General features: G+C 41.0%; 1 protein-coding gene across 1 annotated transcript in view; it reads left to right on the top strand.

Moving 5' to 3' along the window:
• Positions 1–114: 114 nt before the first annotated feature.
• Positions 115–15,985, top strand: part of LOC115223712 (DNA helicase MCM9-like) — a 34,249-nt gene continuing 18,378 nt past the window's right edge. The window contains exons 1-9 of the mRNA XM_029794388.2: positions 115–263; positions 2,810–2,906; positions 4,785–4,926; positions 5,866–5,977; positions 7,760–7,848; positions 10,307–10,397; positions 12,785–12,938; positions 13,042–13,171; positions 14,638–14,784. Of these exons, the coding sequence (XP_029650248.1) occupies positions 221–263; positions 2,810–2,906; positions 4,785–4,926; positions 5,866–5,977; positions 7,760–7,848; positions 10,307–10,397; positions 12,785–12,938; positions 13,042–13,171; positions 14,638–14,784 (1,005 nt within the window). The 5' untranslated portion in view covers positions 115–220. The remainder of the gene's footprint in view (positions 264–2,809; positions 2,907–4,784; positions 4,927–5,865; positions 5,978–7,759; positions 7,849–10,306; positions 10,398–12,784; positions 12,939–13,041; positions 13,172–14,637; positions 14,785–15,985) is intronic.

The following is a 15,985-nucleotide window of genomic DNA, read 5'->3' as shown; positions in this document are numbered from 1 at the left end:
AATTAGATTCTTGGGTTTTTTTCTGTTTTGTAAATTTACAATTTTAGTTAAATACCAACAACAATAATAAATAGGTTGTGTTTTTTTTTTTTTTTGTTCGGTAAGAAATGATATTGGATTTTTATCCGGGTTGGTTTTCTGGTGTTCGAAAATGTGACATAATTAAAAAAGACCTGACGAGTGTGGCGCGTAAATTAAAACATCAACACGTTGTGGCAGGATGGCTGAGGAAGTGGCTCAGTTTGACCGGACACAGTTGAAAGGTGATTTATAATTTCTTTATAAAATTTATTGGAAATGATGTGGTAACATTCATACTGTCTGAAAAAAGGTGGGTTAAACTAAAGCGTTAAACCCGGTCAAAAAAACAACAACAAAAAATTGTGTAATAGGCGTAAAACAACTTCCTCTAAACGAGCACTGAAAACAATAATTTCATTATATATAATATGAAAAATAAAATGCGCGCACGCGAAAGGGGAGTGGGGCAGAGGCCTCGGAAAATTCACATCGGGAATTTCCGAAAGCGTCTGAAGGGCTGACCCGGGCACCAAAACAAAAAAAAAAATAGTGTTATATGTGTAAAACAACTTGCTCTAAACGAATATGACAAAAAAAAAATGCACACTCGCGAAAGGTGGGTGGGGGAGAGGCCTCGGAAAATTTACATCGGGAACCTTCGGTATAGGTACACACCTGTCTTTGTTTACACTTCTGAAGATAACAGAAACCCTTTTCTCCCACCCTTAACCCTAACAAACGTTAATCCTAGCGACCCATATATATAAAAAAAACACTTTCTTGAAATGTATCCGGTACTTCCGGTACGTATACCGAAGTTACGCCTGAAAAAAATATTATCTGCAAAATAAATGGCTTATTTGCACAAGGCCATTTATTTGGTAGGGTGGGAATAGGCGAAAGTAAAGAATATGTACACCCGGTGATTAGGGTTAATTTGTGTTTTTAATTTTTATTGTTAATTTGCGCGGAGGTAAAGAATACGTTCACCACCCGTTTTCGGCGTAACAAAAGCCCTAACTCTTAACCCTAAGCGCCGGGTATACGTATTCTTTACTTTCGCCGCACACACACATTCTCGTACATACAGAGACACCCCATCACACACACACATACATAAACAAATCCACGTGCACACTCACACACATCCACACACACGCCCTTAAACATACTCACATGCACAGAACAGAGATATACATACCCACAGGCACACACATATCTAGAGAGAGGGAAAGTGATACAGAGTGAGAGACACGCATCCATATGCACGTACACACACACTTCTCCATTCAGTCTATGCACACATGCAAACAGCCACACCCACCCACTCATTCACACCTTTCACGACTGCTGCTGACTTTCTGTTGACCCCTCACAGCCATGTCAACACAAACACTAGCACATGCACACATATCCTACCACACACATACACACACAGATGACCAACACACATGTAATAGTTTGTTACTCTTTACTCTTTTACTTGTCTCAGTCATTTGACTGCGGCCATGCTGGAGCACCGCCTTTAGTCGAGCAACTCGACCCCGGGACTTATTCTTTGTAAGCCCAGTACTTATTCTACCGGTCTATTTTGCCGAACCGCTAAGTGACGGGGACATAAACACACCAGCATCGGTTGTCAAGCAATGCTAGGGAGACAAACACAGACACACAAACACATACACACACATACATATATATATATATATATACATATATACAACAGGCTTCTTTCAGTTTCCGTCTACCAAATCCACTCACAAGGCATTGGTCGGTCCGGGGCTATAGCAGAAGACACTTGCCCAAGATGCCACGCAGTGGGACTGAACCCGGAACCATGTGGTTGGTTAGCAAGCTACTTACCACACAGTTTTTTTGTGTTTTTTTTGCAACGGTTGGAATTTAATTTGTAAACAGTAGTATGGAACATCGGAATCGTAATCAGTTTGTAAGGATTGGTTCTCCGTTGATTGCCATTATGCAAAGATGAAAAAACAGTGATTGAAGTTGTGAAGAAAATATGGCACTACCACGGGACCCCTTTCGTTACTGTATTCATTTTGAGATGCTCTGTGTTTCTTTCAATTACTTTAAATATAACAAAGAATTTAGTAAAATAACTTAGTTATCATTAAGCTAGTGTTAGAAACATAAATTTTAGCTGAGGTTTGGTGGAAGATTTTAATTCCAAACTTATGAAAACAAGACATTTGTACTCAGAACCAGAGCCTGTTTCAGCCGAGTTGGTAACGAAAAGGTAAACGAAGGTTAACGTCAGATTTTTCTACTTTCACTTCTGACAGCTAATACCATGACAGTGCTAATACCTATTTCTTTATTACCCACAAGGGGCTAAACACAGAGGGGACAAACAAGGACAGACATAGGTATTAAGTCGATTACATCGACCCCAGTGCGTAACTGGTACTTAATTTATCGACCCCGAAAGGATGAAAGGCAAAGTCGACCTCGGCGGAATTTGAACTCACAACGTAACGCAGACGAAATACCGCTAGGCATTTCGCCCGGCGTGCTAACGTTTCTGCCAGCTCGCCGGAAAAGCATGCGAAGTAAAGATAGATGTATTTTATTGACGTTAGAGAAGTGAAAGGCAAAATAAATGCAGCAAAACTTGAATTCAACACTTAGACGCAACTTAATGCATTTAACATTTGACAGGGGGAAAAACTCTGTAGGCAAAGCCTCTCTCAATGTTTAACCATTTCAATTATATTTCATGGAAGAACTACAGAAATATTGACTTGTTATACTTTGTCTAAACTTTCAGAGACGCTGTCTCGCTATGCCGTGGAAAACCATAAAGACGACTTGCTGTCTATATTATATGCAGAAGATGAGACTCAGCATTTTTCTGTTGTGATAGAGTAAGTTATATCTTTTACTTGTTTCAATCATTGAACTGCTGTTATCCTGAAGCAGCACCTTGAAATTTAAGTCCATTACTTATTCTACCTGTCTCTTTTATATATATATATAGGTGTGTGTGTGTGTACCGTTGGCGATTTTTTTTTCCTCTGTCTTCCCTTCTCTGGATCTTTCCTTCTCCTATGTTTCTGACGAAGAGCTCCGCTCGAAACGTTAAACCCTCCTTCTTCCCTTCCTTCATGAGTGTCCAATAATACTATATTTGTTCCACGTCCTCGCGTTGTTGTGTTTTTTTGTGCTTTCTTGTTTGGATTAACTTTATATATATATATATATAAGCAATAATAAATCTCAGAGCGAGTTATAAACAGTAGCTACAACACATTGTGACGTATATTTGCCATTTAAATATGGCTAACCCTTAAGGGTGGATGCTACTGTAGTTTGTAACCCCAGGAGGACACCTCCTCCTGGGGCTACAAACTACAGTAGCATCTACCCTTAAGGGTTAGCCATATTTAAATGGGAAATATACGTCACTATATATATATATATATATATATATATATATATATATATATATATATATTATTTAGTCAAGGAACTAAAGTCCCTTAAGAGATGCAAGCATCTGTAATTGAATTGATTGGGTGTGGAAACAACTGTTGGCATGAATTTCTCTGCAGGAATTTGAATGTCTTTAAATAAATAACGTCTGTATGTCAATCATTTCCATTTTGTTCATTTTCTTATTCACACACACATACACATGCATATATATATATAAAATCATCATCATCATCGTTTAACGTCCACTTTCCATGCTAGCATGGGTTGGACGAATGACTGAGGACTGGCGAACCAGTTGGCTGCACCAGGCTCCAATCTTGATCTGGCAGAGTTTCTACAGCTGGATGCCCTTCCTAACGCCAACCACTCCGAGAGTGTAGTGGGTGCTTTTACATCCCTCCGGTACAGGGCCAGTCAGGCGGTACTGGCAATGACTTCGCTCAAATCTTTTTACACATGCCACCGGCACAGGTTTCAGTAAGGCAATGCTGGTAATGATCACGCTCAAATGGTGTCTTTTATGTGCCACTGGCACGGAGGCCAAATAGCCACTCTGGCAATGATCATGCTCGGATGGTGCTCTTAATACCCTACTAGCACGGGGCTCGAGTGCCAGTAAGGCGATGCTGGTAAAGCAAAACATTTGGCATCACCCAAAAAAACATTTGATTTAAATAGAGAATATAAACCAGAGTGCAGAGTAGTTATGATAAAAATGATAAAGAATCTTATAGCTGTTTCTAGAATTGCCAAGCATGAGTAAGGATTATATATGCTAAGTATTCTATCGTTGGATAGATAGATGTAAGAATATATAGAAATGAAGAATATCTCCATTTGAGGATAACTTCTCCACACTATATTTATATTCTCTATTTAAATTATATATATTAGGATATTAAGAGCACCATCTGAGTGTGATCGTTGCCAGAGCAGCTATCTGGCCTCCATGCCGGTGGCACATAAAAGGGCACCATTCAAGCATGATCGTTACCAAAGTCACCTTACTGGCACCTGTGCCGGTGGCATGTGTAAAAGATTCGAGCAAGGTCGTTTCCAGTACTGCCTGACTGGCCCCGTGCTGGTGGCACATAAAAGCACCCACTACACTCTCGGAGTGGTTGGCGTTAGGAAGGGCATCCAGCTGTAGAAACTCTGCCAGATCAAGATTGGAGCCTGGTGCAGCCATCTGGTTCGCCAGCCCTCAGTCATTCGTCCAACCCATGCCAGCATGGAAAGCGGACGTTAAATGATGATGATGATGAAAATATTTATATATATATATAAACAGATCTCTTTCTTTACAGCACTTTGACATTATTTGAAACAGACATCGCTATCTGTGAGGTCCTCCTTTATAAACCAGTTCAGCTGTTACAGGTGTTTGACGAGGCCTTAATTAATGCCCAAGAAACTCTGCTCTCAACTCACTCTGCTCATAAACAGATGGTAAGTTAATTAGTGGTGGTAGCCACATTTACAGTGTTATTGTTGTTGTTTCAAACAGACCTGTGATTAGAGGTATTCCAGCCATGACCATCCCAGTGTATGCCTGCAATTTCTAAAGTATAATGACACTAAAGTATAATGATACTATTCCCTATAATTTCTTATTATTGTGTTTTCTTATTTTGATATCTTTACCTACAAATCTCTTATCTCTTATAATTTATTAATGTTCTTAAAGAGAAATATAAAGTGACTTTTATTTATTGCCTTAGGCTGACCAATGCCTTGCGAATGAAATTTGTAAGATGAAAGCATGTCGGGATCTTTACGTTTTGACCGACAGATTTAAAAAATAATTTTTCGTAACTAAACACTTTCAAACTTGGGACGCTGGTAGAATATGTCATATAAAACATCTTTTACTTTTAGCATTTTTGAGAAAAACTTATATTTATGAAGTTATTTCATGTTAAAGTTGTCATATTTCAGTAATTTCAACCAATCAATGATGTGTATTCAGCTGAATAAAATTACTGCCATTGTTTGTCAACAACAACTACCGGCAGTGTATTTTTCATTTGTCACTGTTATTTAACCCTAACCCTAACCGTCCAACCCATGCTAGCATGGAGAACGGACGTTAAACGATGATGATGATGATATGTATATATATATATGTGTGTGTGTGTGTGTGTGTGTGTGTGTGCATATATATATGTATATGTAAGTATATGTATGTATGTATATGTAAGTATATGTATGTATGTATATATGTATGTATATGTAAGTATATATATGTATATATATGTCAAGTAAAAATACTTCAGGGTTGTGCCCCATAGTCTAATGATTAAAAGAATTAAAAGATAAATGATGAAGAGGCTGTATATTATATTTGGTCGTTATGTATATTACTTCGTTAATCTTTACATATTACAGGCTATGAAGAAAAACATCCATGCTCGTCTTGCAAGACTTCCCGTCTGTCCAGAACTGACCAGAACATGTCTTCCCAGAAATGCTGATGTTGGAACCTTTCTGTCTGTAACAGGTCAGTATTCCTTAACCCTTTCGTTACCAACCCGACTGAAACCAGCTCTGGCTCTTTAGTATAAATGTCTTGTTTTCATAAGTTCTGAATTCAAAATTTCCACCAAATCTTAGTCACAATTTATGTTCCTAACACTAGCTCAATGATAACGATGTTATTTTACTAAATTCTTTCTTATATTTAAAATAATTGGAAGAAACACAGAGCATCTCAAAATAAATACAGTAACGAAAGGGTTAAATAAACCAAGATAAGATTACCATAGGTAATATTCACCTGAGGTGGTGACCACCACAATGAGGGTTGCTACAGTTTCTTCCTTAACCCTTTAGCATTCACATTACTAACATTATTTTGTATTAATCATATATTTCCATTGCTTTTAGATTTCAGTGATGTGATTAATTTTTAGAAAGATATTGTAGGCTAGGTGTGAGAGGCTGGATCTGACCAGTTTGAACATAAAACAGTAGAATATTTGAGTTAGATATTATCATCATTGCTGCTGTATAGGAGATACATAGTTACCCAGCCAGAGTGAAGAGCAAGGGAGAGAGAGAGAGAGTGGGGCACAGCAAAAGTGCAAGAGAGAGATGATGGTGAAGTGCCAGGGATACTCAGAAGGAATGGGGTTCAGAGCATAGATAGGATGGTAGAATAAGGAAGAGAGAGATAAATTGTAGTAATTACCAGGGCATACCTTCAAGGTATGGGAACATATATGTTGACAGGTATTGCCCAAGAGGTGCAAGTAGGGAGTGGGCATGGGGATTGCAGTGACTGGTGAGGACCTGGGTATAAAGAGGGGACGGAGAAAGCAGGGATACAGTGAGCAGGTCATGGATGGGGAGTGGGAGAAAACTATATTGTATGAAGAAGAAATGTGAGGAAGAGACAAGATATATTTTGGGAGAGATGTAGTTTGGATTCTAAGGGTAGGGTATTTAATTTAATTTTGTGTGAGTGGGACACAACACTTCTAGCGCTCAGTTACGCTGACATGAGCGGGTCTTTTCTGGAACCCCATAGCTCCAGACATCTTGGTTCATTGTCATTTCCTCCATGAGCCCTAACATCCTAAGATTAGTCCTCACCACTTCATCCCTATTCATCTGCTACCTCTTCACCTCTGCACAGGAAGTGAACAGTGAATAAGTCTTAAAAGAAAAAAAATGGGGACATCAGATGTACTGTTGGCGAATTTCAGGATTTTGAAAGCTACAATGTTCTGACAGCTAACAGCGAGCTGGCAGAATCGTTAGCATATTGGGCGAAATGCTTAGCAGTATTTCGTCTGCCACTACGTTCTGAGTTCAAATTCCGCCGAGGTCAACTTTGCCTTTCATCCTTTCACGGTTGATTAAATAAGTACCAGTTACGCACTGGGGTCGAAGTAATCGACTTAATACATATGTCTGTCCTTGTTTGTCCCCTCTATGTTTAGCCCCTTGTGGGTAATAAAGAAATAGGTATTTCATCTGCCGTTACGTTCTGAGTTCAAATTTCACCGAGGTCGTCTTTGCCTTTCATCCTTTCGCGGTTGATTAAATAAGTACCAGTTACGCATTGGGGTCGATGTAATCGACTTAATACCTATGTCTGTCCTTGTTTGTCCCCTCTATGTTTAGCCCCTTGTGGGTAGTAAAGAAATAGGTAATGCAGGTAGTGTATTCCATGCTTTAGCAATTCTGAGTTGCTGTGTTGTTTTTTTGATTTTGTAAGCATATCTGTGATGTGTCTTTCTGTTTATATCATTCTCTCTCTATTCTCTTTTTTTCTAAGTTACGGTTATCCAGAGTGCTGCTATAAAAGTTTTAGAATTTGAGCGAGAATTCATGTGTACCAAGTGTAAACAGATCTTCACTTACCAGGTCAGTGCATATTTTCATCCTCATCTTCCTCTTCTTTGCTAGGACAGTGAGACCTATCTCCTCCTACTGTCCCTATCTCCATCCCTCAAGTCAGTGAGTGCATCCTCCTCTTCCTGTATCTCGTGGAAGCGTCATCCAACCAAAGTACAAATATATGGGAAATTACCACCTGTATCATCTCTTGTGAAAGGTAGAAGAGTCCAGTTTGCTGGACATTGTTGTAGAGCTGAAAACGAGGTAATTTCTACTCTTCTCCTCTGGAAGCCATCTGCTCTCGATACCAGAGGGCACACACTCTCCTACCCTGATGTAATCTCCAGGGATACAGGCATCCAGCAACAGGCCCTCCGTAATGCTATGATGGACCGTGAGGTCTGGTGTCATCATCATTATCGTTTAACATCCGTTCTCCATGCTAGCATGGGTTGGATGGTTTGACCGGGGATCTGGGAAGCCAGAAGGCTGCACCAGGCTCCAGTCTGATCTAGCAGTGTTTCTACAGCTGGATGCCCTTCCTAACGCCAACCACTCCATGAGTGTAGTGGGTGCTTTTTACGTGCCAGGCGAGGCTGGCAACGGCCACAATCGGATTGGTGCTTTTTACGTGCCACCGGCATGGAAGCCAGTCTCGGCGGCGCTGGCATCAGCCACGTTAGGATGATGCTTTTTATGTGCCACCAGCACAGGGATCACAAATGCAGTTTCCATTGATTTTTGACGTTGGTGTACTTGACTCAATGGATCTCCTCAAGCACAGGGTCGAAACGGTGTTTCTTTACTTGCCACCTGCACAGGAGTCAGTCCAGCGACCCTGGCAACTGTCGGGTGCCAGTCATAGGATTGGTTCAATTTCCATTCCGATTTCACTTGCCCCAACAACATAGTAAATTCCATTGTCTCGACCACGGTCGAACAATGATGTGATGACTGTCCCTATCTCCTTCCCTCAAGTCAGTGAGTACACCCCCCTCTTCCTGTATCACTTTTAATATGTTATATTGTTGTTTCCTTGAGGTGATATCATTGTCATTAGTTTTATCTGGAGTAAATAGTAACTTTATGTGGTGTATTCTATGTGAAAGAAAAAAATTAATATGAAATTATTGTCAAAAGTGCGTATAAGGCATATGCAGTAATGTACAAATGTGTGGAAAGCGAACAGTGTATGAGTCAGATACATGCTTGCGTGTGTATGGAGGGGAGAAAATCAGGTGTAGTGTTGGCGAATCTCAGGAAGCAAGGAAGTTTTGAAGGATGCAGTGCTCTGACAACTAACAACTGATGCCAGCAGACTGTTCCATGCTTCAACAACTCTTAGCGTGAAAAATGTTTCCGAAAGTCATAGGAGCTGTGCTGTTTTCTGACTTTGTAAACATGTCGACGGGGTTAGATGGAGTTGTAAGATGGTTAATAATTTTATGGGTGTACAAGAGCTGAGTTGGTGTCACAGGCAGGCTGACAGTGAATAAAGATTTTTTATGTGGCAGATGTCCAAGAGTAGTTTGTAGCAGTAAAATATATTCTTTTTCAATACTTGGAAGCATCCATAGAAGTTCTTGATATCAGCTTCTGTTACTTGGGTGACCTAATTAGTTAGGGAGTAGGGTGTTCTCAAAGAATAATAGCCAGGATAATGAACAGGGTGAGGTGGAGAATCAGGGTGCTGTTACCTCTGTTAAACAAAGGGATACTTCTGAGTGAACAATAATTGTATGATGTTTGTGTCATGTCTGGTAGTAAAATATATGCATTGAATGCAGAGGACGTGCAAGGTGGGAGAGAAATGAAGCAAGCATGTTCTACTGGATGTATATATTTCTTTACTGCCCACAAAGGGCTAAACACAGAGGGGACAAACAGATTAAGTCGATTATATCGACCCCAGTGCACAACTGATACTTATTTGATTGACCCCGAAAAGATGAAAGGCAAAGTTGACCTGGGCGGAATTTGAACTCAGAACATAGCGGCAGACGAAATACCTATTTCTTTACTACCCACAAGGGGCTAAACACAGAGAGGACAAACAAGGACAGATAAACGGATTAAGTCGATTATATCGACCCCAGTGCGTAACTGATACTTATTTGATCGACCCCCAAAAGGATGAAAGGCAAAGCCGACCTCGGCGGAATTTGAACTCAGAACATAGTGGCAGACGAAATACCGCTAAGCACTTCGCCCGGTGTGCTAACTCTTCTGCCAGCTCACCGCCTTGTTCTACTGGATGTATAATATTAGTGTGTATGTGTGACAGAGTTTAAACGATCTGAGAGAACAGGATATAAGAGAGAGAGAAATTACTATTGATACAGATGTGTAATGCATATGTATGATGACTGTTTGGTAAAGAGGTCTCTTGAGATCTTAGTGGAAGGGTTTCATTAGGACTTCTAAATAACACTATGCTTTCAATGTAGGCATATTTTGATCTTCTCATCCTTCCTTCATGTTGTAGGCAAATATTGAACATTATTATAATTTTAAAGCTCTGAAATGTCAGAATGACTCCTGCAACTCAATGAAATTGGTCTCTTTGAGTGACAAAGGTAAGACCTTAATTTGTATTTGTGTGTTTTAAGAACTAGTGATGATTTGGTATTTGATATACTTATCTGAACTTTGTACTCCTCCTAAATAACATCGTGTTATCATTATAGATACATTCTGATCATTTGATATACTTACTTCTGTATTTAGTTCGAATGGTAATTGTAGTTAAGACACCAGTGCTGGTGACACGTAAAAGCACCGTTCGAGCGTAGCAGTTACTAGCGTCGCCTGACTGACGTCCGTGTCGGTGACATGTAAAAGCACCAACCGATCATTGCCGTTTGCCAGCCTGCGCTGGCTCCTGTGCCGGTGGCACGTAAAAAAATACCCACTACACACACGGAGTGGTTGGCGTTAAGAAGGGCATCCAGCTGTAGAAACACTGCCAAATCAGACTGGAGCCTGGTGCAGCCTCCATGGCTTACCAGACCCCGGTCGAACCGTCCAACCCATGCTAGCATGGAAAACGGACGTTAAATGATGATGATGATGATTCTGCAACACTGGCCACTCTGAGTTACTTCTCTAACTCATTTTAATTGTTCTTTTCTAGGCACCTTCTCTCATGCTTTTACATCTCATCTCATCTACTAGAGCTGTCTCCCTCTGTATCCCCACAAAGTTGCAGGAGATCTTAGTTGTGCAGACTCCATGGTGGCCTAACTAGTACTGGTGCCATGAAAAAAGCACCCAGTACATACCCAGCATTTGGCATTAGGGTGGGTGTCTAGTCACAAAAACTATGTCAAAGCAGACATTGGAGCTCGGGTGAGTGGATTTGGTCAGCAAAAATTGAAAGAGGTCCATCATATATATCTTCATCATCATTTAACCCTTTAGTGTTTGCATTATTCTGCCAAAATTAATCCTTTTTTATCCACATTGCTTTGAACTAATCAGGCATTATCTTGTGGCTATGAGATTTTGATGAGGTAGCTGTTAATTTTTAAAACGATATTGTAGGGTTGGTGTGAGAGACCAGATCTGGCCAGTCTGGACATAAAACAGGTAGAATACTTTTGGCCGGATATGGCCGGTTTAAATGCTAAAGGGTTAATGTCCATTGTCCACAATGGCATGGGTTGGACGGGTTGACCAGGGTTAGTAAGCTGAGGGCTGCACCAGACTCCAGTCTGATTTGGCATGGTTTCTACAACTGGATGCCCTTCCTAATGCCAACCACTTCAAGAGTGTAATGGGTGCTTTTATGTGCCACTAAAATGAGGGCCAGTTGTGTGACAATATGTGTTTGTCTCTCCTTGTAATGACATTGAGTGATGGTTGTAAATGATTGTCCCTGTCATACAAGCAGTCATTCATTTCCAATATTCTGTGTGAACATGTCTGGTCTTGGTGAAATATTACCTTGCTTGGAAACAGGCAAGGATTGGTGACAGGAAAGGCATCCTAGTGTAGAAAATCTGCCCCAGTGAACTTTTGCAAGTATGGAATAGTATACATTAAAATGATGATATATATATATATATATATATATATATATATATATATATATATATATGTGGAGGTGCAATGGCCCAGTGGTTAGGGCAGCGGACTCGCAGTCGTAGGATCACGGTTTCGATTCCCAGACCGGGCGTTGTGAGTGTTTATTGAGCGAAAACACCTAAAGCTCCAGCAGGGGGGGGGGGGGGCGATCTCTGCTGTACTCTTTCGCCACAACTTTCTCTCACTCTTCCTGTTTCTTGAGTAACGTTGTAATGGACTGGCATACGCCACAAAAACCGGGAAACCGGGCCCATGAATAGGGCGACGTTTATCGTTGAAACACTAGAGTAGACTCTGTATAGTGGTTGGCATTAGGAAGGGCATCCATCTATAAAAACCATTTTCAAGCAGACTACAGAGCTTGGCACAGTCTTCGGATTCAGCAGCTCCTGTCAAACCATTCAACCCATCTCAGCATGGAAACGACGTTGAATGATGATGGTGACGATGTTGTAGTTTAGTACTCTTTTACTTGTTTCAGTCAGTTGACTGTGGCCATGCTGGAGTACCACCTTTAGCCGAGCAAATCGACCCCGGGACTTATTCTTTGTAAGCCCAGTACTTATTCTATCGGTCTCTTTTGCCGAACCGCTAAGTGACGGGGACGTAAACACACCAGCATCGGTTGTCAAGCAATGCTAGGGAGACAAACACAGACACACAAACACACACACATACATATATACGACAGGCTTCTTTCAGTTTCCATCTACTAAATCCACTCACAAGGCATTGATCGGCCCGAGGCTATAGCAGAAGACACTTGCCCAAGATGCCACGCAGTGGGACTGAACCCGGAACCATGTGGTTGGTTAGCAAGCTACTTACCACACAGCCACTTCTGCGCCTAGTAGTATATCTCTTGTTATTGTTGTAGGAACTGTTCCTCTCAAATGCAAAGACTACCAAGAAATCAAGGTTCAAGAACAGGTGCAGCACCTCCTGCTAGGTACAATTCCTCGTTCCATGTGGGTTGTCTTGGAGAATGATTTGGTTGACAGTTGTAAAGCAGGTGATGATGTGACTATTTGGTAGGTCTTTTTCTCTTTCTTTCTTTCAGTATTTTTACTCTCGAACTGTCTGTTATCATTGATATAATTCCATTCAATTTAATTAATTGGTTCTTTATTTCAGTGGAATTGTCATGCATCGGTGGAGTCCTTTGAATGTGGATACAGTCTGTGATATAGACATGTTCATGAAAGCAAACCACATTCTTGTGACAAATGAGAAGAAAAATGCTATTGTAATCTCCAAGGAGATGGTAGGTAACTGGTATTATTAATTGAGCATATCATCATCATCATCGTTTAACTTCCGTTTTCCATGCTAGCACAGGTTGGACGGTTCGCCCAGGGTCTGGAAAGCCAGGGGGCTGCACCAGGCTCCAGTCTGATCTGGCAATGTTTCTACAGCTGGATACCCTTCCTAACGCCAACCACTCCGTGAGTGTAGTGGGTGCTTTTTACGTGCCAGGGAGTGGGGGGGCTGGCAGCGACCACGATCGGTTGATGCTTTTTGCATGCCACCGGCACAGAAGCCAGTCAAGGCGGGCTGGCATTGGCCACGTTCAGATGGTGCTTTTTACGTGGCACCGGCACAGGTATCACAACTACAATTTCCATTTGATATTTATTTTGATGCTGATGTACTTGACTCAATAGGTCTCCTCAAGCACAGCAGGTCATGTGCCACCGGCACAGAAGCCTGGAATTCCTCACTATACTTGTTGTCAACACTCACTCTACTGGCAGCATCCCTGTACAGGGCTTATACAGCTCTTACCAACCACTCGTCTATTCCCAGTTTCCGCATTGACCACCAGATAAGGGATTAGGGGACCCTGTCAAAGGCTTTCTCTAAGTCAACAAAAGCCAAGTACTGAGGTTTATCTTTGGCTAGGTATTTCCCCTGCAGTTTCCTTACCAGAAATATAGCATTAGTGGTGCTTCTGCCTGACACAAAACCAAACTGCATCTCATCAAGGCTAACTCTCTCCCTAATTAGTTGGGCTATGACCTTCTTTGTAACTTTCATCACCTGGTCCAATCATTTGATAACCCTGTAGTTATTTCTATCTAAATCATCATCTTTACCTTTGTAGCAGTTGACTATGGTACTGCTACACCAATCATTGGGTATGACTCCTTCATGAAGTACCTGATTTATGATGCAGGCGACAAGGCCATAACACTGCCTGATGTTTTAAACATCTCAACGGTGATTCCTGATGGGCCAGGTGTTTTCCTTGTCTTCATATCCTTAATTGCTTTATCTACCAGGGTATTGTTGATTTGGGTAGCTGGTCCCTCAATTGGGCCAACCTTTGGCAGACTCCTCCCATTCATTCTCCACATTCAGCAGTCTTTCATAATAGCATCTCCAGGCCTCTTTCTTTGCAGAATCATTAAATGCAAGGGCACCATTATCCATGCAGACACATTTCTCTCCTATGACATCATGGTTTTAAAAGCTTTGAAAATATCATTACTTGACTTGACTTCATTACTGTCCATTTATAACTCTCTGCTGGTACAAGCTAGCCAGTACTAACTCCATCCACAGAATCTTATAAGGATTTGGCATAGTTTGTTCTATATGACCACCAGATAAGGGATCGGAGGACCCTGTCAAAGGCTTTCTCTATATGACTCAAGTTGTAAATGCTGCTAACATGCATCACTTCTAAGCTTAATGCAAAATATATCTTTTGTCTCATTTTTATTGTAGAAAGATGAATTTTGGTCGTTTTGGAAAGAGTTCCAGGATTATCCTCTTACTGGCCGTAATCATATCCTCACAAGCTTTTGTCCTCAAGTGTATGGCTTGTATGTGGTGAAGTTAGCTGTAATTCTGGTCTTAATTGGTGGTGTGCAGGTAAGCAAACCTCCGTTTCTTGTTGTATAGTAACAGTGTTGTTATGGCACTAATTTTACAGAGCTGGCTTTCACCATCATCATTGTTTTAATGTCCACTTTTCCATGCCTCAAAATTTACTGAGGCAGATTTTCTATGGCCAGATGCTCTTCCTGTCATGTCACCTGTTTCCAAGCAAGGTATTTCCCCATGGCGGCGTGCTGGCAGAACCGTTAAGACGACAGGCAAAACGCTTCACGATATTTCGTCTGCCGTTACGTTCTGAGTTCAAATTCCACCGAGGTCGACTTTGCCTTTCATCCTTTCAGGGTCGATAAATTAAGTACCAGTTATGCACTGGGGTCGATGTAATTGACTTAATACCTTTGTCTGTCCTTGTTTGTCCCCTCTATGTTTAGCCCCTTGTTGGTAATAAAGAAATAGGTATTTCGTTTGCCGTTACGTTCTGTGTTCAAATTCCGCCGAGGTCGACTTTGCCTTTCATCCTTTCGGGGTCGATAAATTAAGTACCAGTTATGCACTGGGGTCGATGTAATCGACTTAATACCTTTGTCTGTCCTTGTTTGTCCCCTCTATGTTTAGCCCCTTGTGGGTAATAAAGAAATAGGTATTTCCCCATGGTTGGACATGTTTTCACAGAAGGCTGATAATGATTGGAAGATTAGAAATCTTGTACGATAGTGACACTCATTTAGAACTGTCACACGATGTTTGAAAGATAAGGAACAATAAGTGGTGTGATACTGAGCTCCAGCATGGCCACAATCAATTGGCTGGATGGAGTTAAAGAATTAGAGAGAAATGGAATTTGTATTATAGAAGATGCATGCCTAGCTGTGTTGCAATAAAGTTCACTTTAGAACCACGTGGCTTCAGCTTACTGCTTGGTGCCTTGAGTAAAGTTGTCTTCAACAAGATCCTTGGATTGACTGTGAGTGAAACTGGTTGGTAGACACAGTACAGAAGCCCATTGTATGTGTGTGTGAAGATTTCTACATGTCTTCATTTGACAATTCAGCCGACAGTGATGTAACGTTTACAGCTGTAGCTTTGAGGTTTTGGACACATTCAGGCCATTGGAATAAAGAGATACTTGACTTGAAAAGCAGGAGTAAGTGTTCCGGGTACAAGTAGGGGTTTACCAAGGATCAGTTCTCATCATAGTCCTCCAGGCAATAACAGAGGAATTCAAGACAGGCTA

This window comes from Octopus sinensis, linkage group LG23 (assembly GCF_006345805.1).
Source record: "Octopus sinensis linkage group LG23, ASM634580v1, whole genome shotgun sequence".
NCBI lineage: Eukaryota > Metazoa > Mollusca > Cephalopoda > Octopoda > Octopodidae > Octopus > Octopus sinensis.
This window is presented reverse-complemented; position numbering and strand designations above follow the sequence as displayed.